At 46.8% G+C, this 6,631-nt stretch overlaps 1 protein-coding gene and 1 pseudogene across 1 annotated transcript; both read right to left on the bottom strand.

Annotated features, from left to right (window-relative positions):
- Nucleotides 1-448: 448 nt before the first annotated feature.
- LOC117239002 lies at nucleotides 449-2,095 on the bottom strand (the record flags this gene model as incomplete). Its single annotated transcript, XM_033504262.1, has 1 exon — nucleotides 449-2,095. A coding segment is annotated over exon 1 (1,647 nt), but the record flags the coding sequence as incomplete, so codon positions are not given.
- Nucleotides 2,096-2,155: 60 nt separating this feature from the next.
- Nucleotides 2,156-4,916, bottom strand: LOC117239003 (annotated as a pseudogene).
- Nucleotides 4,917-6,631: the final 1,715 nt, after the last annotated feature.

Raw genomic sequence — 6,631 nt, forward strand, 5'->3', positions numbered from 1 at the left:
TGACACCATCGGCGCCTGGATGAACCTTGATAACTCGGCCCAGAGGCCAATGCATGGAGGGAACGTTGTCCTCTCTGAGGATGACGATTGTGCCTTTTTGGATGCCGTGTCCACCCTTGCTCCACTTATTGCGGTTGGTTAACTCGTTCAAATACTCCTTATGCCAGCGGTTCCAAAAATGCTGTTTAAGCTGTTGGACATGCTGCCATCTGGAGAGTCGGTTCGATGGAATGTCTCTGAAATCTCGATCACGTAAGCACATTAGTGAATCGCCAATGAGAAAATGTCCGGGAGTGAGGACTAGGAGATCATTTGGATCGGTGGAGATAGGAGTTAGCGGGCGGGAATTGAGGACTGCTTCTATTTCTATGATAAGAGTATTCAATTGTTCAGAGGTGAGTAACTCGTTGCCGGCTACACGCCTGAGGTGGCGTTTAAATGACTTCACCGCTGCTTCCCATAGCCCACCGAAATGCGGCGAATGAGGGGGAATGAAGCGCCATTCGATTTGTTTGTCGGCTAAAAATGCGGTTACTTTTTCCTTGTGATCGTCCGATTGTAATAAATCGTGAAGCTCTCGTAATTCGTTGCTTGCTCCTCTGAAGTTGGTGCCGTTATCAGAATGGATGGTGGAGCAATAGCCTCGTCGAGCGATAAATCTGCGAAGAGCGGCGATGAAGGCTTCGCTAGTGAGATCGTCAACGAGCTCGATGTGTACCGCTTTAATTGCTAGGCATACGAAAATGGCTACGTATACTTTTATCTGACGACGGTTACGATCTCGTTTTTCCTTGATGTGGAACGGCCCGCAGTAATCGACGCCGACGTTTGTAAATGGGCGAGATTCCGTTACTCGCGCCTCCGGCAGATTACCCATCACGTATTCTACCGGCGGTGGTTGAGCGCGGCAGCAGCGGACGCAGCCTTTGATCGCCCGCCATACTTGACTTCGACCGTCAACGGGCCAGTATCTTTGTCTTACTGCGTATAACGTAGCCTGCGTTCCGGAATGCATGTGGATCTTGGGCTCGTGGTCTATGATGCGTGTTGTAACGGATGACTTAGGTAATACTATGGGATGTTTCTGGGCGAAGGTCATCGACGAATGACTGAGTCGACCCCCGACTCGCAATATTCCTTCCTTGTCTATGAACGGATTGAGTCGCGTGAGCTTACCCTTTATCGCCGCGTTCCGATCTTTTTGGAGTGTGCGAATTTCCTCGGAGAAATGGATGTTTTGCAACAATTTTATCAATTTATTGTGCGTTGTGCGTAATTCGGTAACGGTTAGGGGTGCCGCTCGGTTCCTTTTCTGTTTCCAACGGAGGCAACGAGCTATGATTCGTATCAACTTGGGCCAGGATGAATACCTTTGCAGCAAACAGTAATCGGGGGGGTTTGTGGCCAGACAAATCGCCCCCTTCTGCTCCGGTACTTCAATTTGCGGTGTTAGCGCCCATGTCGGCCAATAGCCTTCCGACTGGTAGAGCCATGCAGGACCGTGCTGCCAGATGGTTGGGCGCAGAAACTCTTCGGGTGTTTGGCCGCGTGATATTAAATCCGCGGGATTGTCGTCGGTAGGAACGTGGCGCCAATCGCGGATGCTGGTTTTTGTTTGAATTTCGGAGACTCTGTTAGCGACGAATGTTTTAAGGGTGTGAGGTGATGTATTGAGCCAATGGAGGACGATAGTGGAATCGGTCCAATAGATAGTTCGAGTAATTTTGTGTGATAGGGCTTGTTGTATTGGCGACATCAGGGACGTAAGAAGGAGTGCTCCGCTCAGCTCGAGCCGAGGAATGGTCTGGCACTTGAGTGGGGCGACTTTCGATTTTGCGGTTAAAAGTTGGGTCGAAACACGGCCGTTGGTGTTAAGGGTTCGAAGATAAATACAGGCTCCGTAAGCCTTTTCGCTGGCATCGCAGAAACCATGCAGTTCAATTTCCATTGCGGGCTCGATTATTGCCTTGCGTGGGAACCTGACGTTGTTTAATAAGGGTAATTGGGCATAGTACCTTTCCCACTCTGTATGTAACTCGATCGGAAGTGATTCATCCCAATCGATTTTCGACGACCATATTCGTTGAAGTAGCATCTTGGCCCGAACAATCACCGGTGCGAGCAGACCGAGCGGATCGTAAATTTTTGCAATCTCCTAGCTGATGATTCGTTTCGTGACTCGAGACGGCGTGGGTTTGACTTCGACCGAGTAAAGAATAGAGTCGTCGGATGAATTCCATAACACTCCCAGCGTCTTCAAGGTTTGCGAGTCGCCCAAAAAATGTTGGTGATTTGTTTCTTCTAAGGAGAGTCCGTGTAATAAGTCATTATCGTTCGACGCCCATTTTCGTATGTTTAAGCCGGCCAGTTGAAGTAAATTGGTGAGTTCTGTTCTGAGCGTGAGGGCTTCGTCCTTCGTTTCAGCTCCGGTGAGAGCGTCGTCGACGTAGAAATCCCGCTGCAGTACCTGTGCTGCACGTGGAAATCGATGTCCTTCGTCCTCTGCCAGTTGCTTGAGGCACCGAATAGCTAGATACGGGGCTGCGGATAAACCGAACGTTACAGTGTTAAGCTCATATGTTTCTGTTTCTCCACTCGCGCTGCGCCATAATATCCTTTGATATTTCCGATCCTCTGGTCGTACGAGGAATTGCCGATACATTTTCTCGATGTCGCCGGTGAGTACGTATTGATGAGCGCGGAATCTAATTAATATATAAAATAAATCTTCCTGCAACTTGGGTCCTGTGTGAAGTGTATCGTTTAAGGAGGTTCCGGTAGTGCTTGGTGCCGATCCGTCGAAAACTACACGGAGTTTGGTGGTTTGACTCGATGCTTTGGTCACGCCATGATGGGGTAAATAGTATCCGTTGTCGTCGGAGTGGTTGTCATTGACCTTCGTCATGTGTCCCAACGCCAGGTATTCCTGTATTACCGTTCGATATTCTGATTCGAAGCGTTTGTCGTGCTGGAATCGGCGATTGAGTGAGGCGAGTCGTTTACTCGCCAGCGTTTTGGAGGATCCGAGTGACTGAAGCTGATCGTTGAAAGGTAGAGCGACGATGTATCGTCCTTCGCTGGTGCGTCGGGTGTGGGCTTGGAAGTGTTCTTCGCATCGTCGATCTGCCTCTGAGATATGTTTAATTGAGGGTCCTTCATCGATTTCCCAAAACCGCGCGAGGTCTGCTTGTAAAGTCGTCGTGAATGTGTGAAATATGTTTGTAGCGGTTTGGGAAGTTGGACTCCCCCCGATTACCCATCCGAATCGCGTCTTTTGCAGACGCAGTCCAGGCTCGTCTGGCTGCGTGAGGTTGACTTGTCCCACACACATCGACGCGAGTGTTGAACCTGAGCTTAATAGTACATTTATCGGAGCTGGTAAATGAAATCGTGGATCGGCCAATTTGAGATTTTTTGGTATCTCAAGTGTCGAACGATCGATGGGTTCGCTGGGAATTAAGGTTGATATGATTGGAATGATAAGGAACGTTAATGTCCGCGTGTATGTACCGTCAGTGGAAGTGATCGTGGCCGTGATGTGTCGCTTAGAGGTCGTTGTCAAGGTATCTAGAGCTCCGATCGGGACCGAACATTTGTTTTGCCTTATCTTGAACGATTTTGCTAATTCCTCGGTAATGAAGTTCATACTGGATCCGGTGTCGAGCAACGCTCGACAACGGATTGGTTGCTGTTTATCATTCAAAATATTAATCTGCGCTGTGATGACTAGATCATTGGACAGTAATTCGGATGCTATTGGTTTGATATGTTCGATCATGAACGGAGTCGTCGATCGTCGGCGTCATTGGTTGTGTGTTCGTTTGTCACTGGGCGGTGGACTTGCAGACGCGGCTGTTCGTGGTGTTTCCGATCTGTGGTCTGTTGTGTGCCTTTTGCGACGAGTGGGTGATACGTAGGGTGGCAAAGAAGGTGTTGTGGATCGGCTATTTGATGGGGAAGATTTCGGGCTGGACGTGCTGGAACGAGACCCTGAATGGCGTTTTGTCCTATGCAGCATTGTATGATGTCGTTCTCCGCATACGCGACATGATCCTGCGAAACAATGCTTCGTTGTGTGTCCTTTCCCGAGGCAGTTGAGGCATAGTGATGCCCTTTTGACCTCCCGAATGCGTTCGCGAAGGGATTTGGTTTTGAAGGTGTCACATCTCCAAATGGGGTGTGGTCCTTGACACGTGGGGCATGTTGGAGTAACCTGTGTCGCCGTAAGTACATGCCCTCGTGATGCGCGTTGACGGACAGGAGTAGTTTGTTCCGGTGATTCTCTTGTTTGTCTGACCGTGGTGATCGGTCTGGAGCTTCGTGCTAATCTCTCTAGGAAGTTTAGTAATTGAATGTACGGAGGCACCTCGTTGTTGGGCAGCGTCATTTCTCATTGCTTTTGGATACTTAGTGGTATTTTCGAGAGGATGAGGCTGTTGAGCATAGCACTGGTATCGGGGTAGGATTCTCCTAATTTGTTCAATGCATATATGTGTTGTTTAAATGTGTGGACTAAGCGCCTTAATTCCGTTGGAGATTCCTTGGTTATCCTTGGATAATCAATTATTGCCATGCAGTGATTGAAAGCTGTGTATCGTGGACATTCGAAACTTTCCTTGAGAACGGCAATAGCCTGACTGTAGTTTACATTACTAAGGGGTAACGCGTTTAAACAATCGGCTGCTTCTCCTTGCAGGGCGGACTGCAGGTAATGGAATTTCTGTATGTCAGTGAGACTAGGATTTTTATCGATTGTGGAGGAAAAGGTATCATAAAACGTGTTCCATTTTTCTAAGCTTCCGTCAAAGCTAGGGAGCCGAAGATCTGGTAATTTAATGGATATCGGATTTAAACTTGCGGATGATGCACAGGTTGAAGGGTTTATGGATGTCGACGGCGAAGCTGTTTGCGCGTTCCTCAGAAGATTTTGTAGCCTTGTGTCTACCGCGACGTACTGATCCCTTATTTCGAAGCCGCGCGCTTGTTCCTCCTCGTCCAATACTTCTAATTCGAGTTGAATCGCTTCGAATTGACTCGCAACTTCGGTCAGTTGTTTCTCGTAATTCTTTAATAAGGAATTTTGCTGACTCTCAGATTGCTCGTACTCGTCCAGTCGATTCGATAAATATGTGAATCGGCCGCTACAATAGCCTCGTCTCCGAAGCAGAGAGATGAGTTGGTCTTCGCTCGTCATCGCTGCCGAGGATAGGAGATGGTTGAAATAAGGAACGAGCTTACCTTACTGTCGTGCGGCGTGAGGTCGCGTGTATGTTAAGTTGTGAAATTCGTTGCGTTGATGATTGTCCAGCTGCGACGGAAGGCTGCGTGGTTGCGTTCCCTTGCCAATGGGATGTGCTTCTTTGAAGATGACGTCACTGGTTTGGCTGTAGTGGATGCTCCTGCTTCCGCTGCTGGTTTTGATAAAGTCACGTGGCACTGTGTGGTCACTGGTAAGTGCACTCTTCACTGGCACGTGATCCGGCTCGAAGGACCAAAATGTTTCGATCATTCGCGGAGAGACGCGATCGCGAGATATCACGTCAACGAGAGTTGTAAGTCCTCGTTACGATTAAACAATCGACGCCACGAACTGATCGATTCCCTTATTTCGATTATGATAATAAGGGTAGTTCAATGAGTTTCACAGAATTAACACAACTAAATTAATGTTTATTGCAACAACTTATTAACTATAAAATATAAATGGAACAACAAAAGGAAATGTTACTACGTAATGCGCGATACAAGATATGTGTGGACTGTTTGGCTTCTCGAAACGTTCTGATTCTTTGTGGAAGGCGACCCCCACTACCTTCGGATCACGCCACATTCTTTTACGCCAGATAAAATAACGGCCACGAATCGACGTTTCTGGAGGTCGCTCTGCTTAATGAACCATGCGCTTGCCACTACAATGTTTGTTTTGCCGGGCAGCCGCGACGATCCGTCTGCGACATTATAGTGCCGCGACCGACAGTTAAGAATATGATCTATGGCAAGCCGCATGGCGTAACAATATGTCTTTGCTAACTTTCTAAATATATGTAGACGACGTTTTAAATTGCTAGTAGTTGAAACAAACAATATGATATATTTTTGAGTGATCTATAAGGATTTACAGGCCCACTGGGAAATCTTATTAGTGTTCTCTTGCCCTATGTATTAAAGCGCATCAACACCGATAGAAGCACTGTACACGCGATATCGTCGCAGTGTCTCCTGAAAATCGGCGATAAGTCGCTCGAAACTTTACTGGAAACATTTCTCCATGTTCTACTGACAATCGCATAGCATGTGTCATTGCTGGAATTTGATAAATTTGGTTGAGAACACGAAAGAATTTTCCGTTTACAGTAAAGCAAGGGACTATCGAGTTGGAACAATTCGTGTTTGAAAATAGCGTTCTATGCTAAAATAGCGGTGGAAATTATACTACATGTAAAAGTGAGTCATAAAACAAATACAATTTTCTTATTCTCTATCTTTTTTACTTTTATCGCAAGTTTGATTTCTATACATATAACTGTTTTCAATTTAAGGAGGAACTTATTTTCTTAAGGGCTTTTCATACAAATTTGAAAAATAACTGTTGTTTTTGATCCCTTATCTCTATCTTTATCCTTCTATTTTT

The sequence above is a fragment of the Bombus vosnesenskii genome, unplaced genomic scaffold (genome assembly GCF_011952255.1).
Source record: "Bombus vosnesenskii isolate JDL3184/JDL3185 unplaced genomic scaffold, Bvos_JDL3184-5_v1.1 scf7180000013833, whole genome shotgun sequence".
Lineage (NCBI taxonomy): Eukaryota > Metazoa > Arthropoda > Insecta > Hymenoptera > Apidae > Bombus > Bombus vosnesenskii.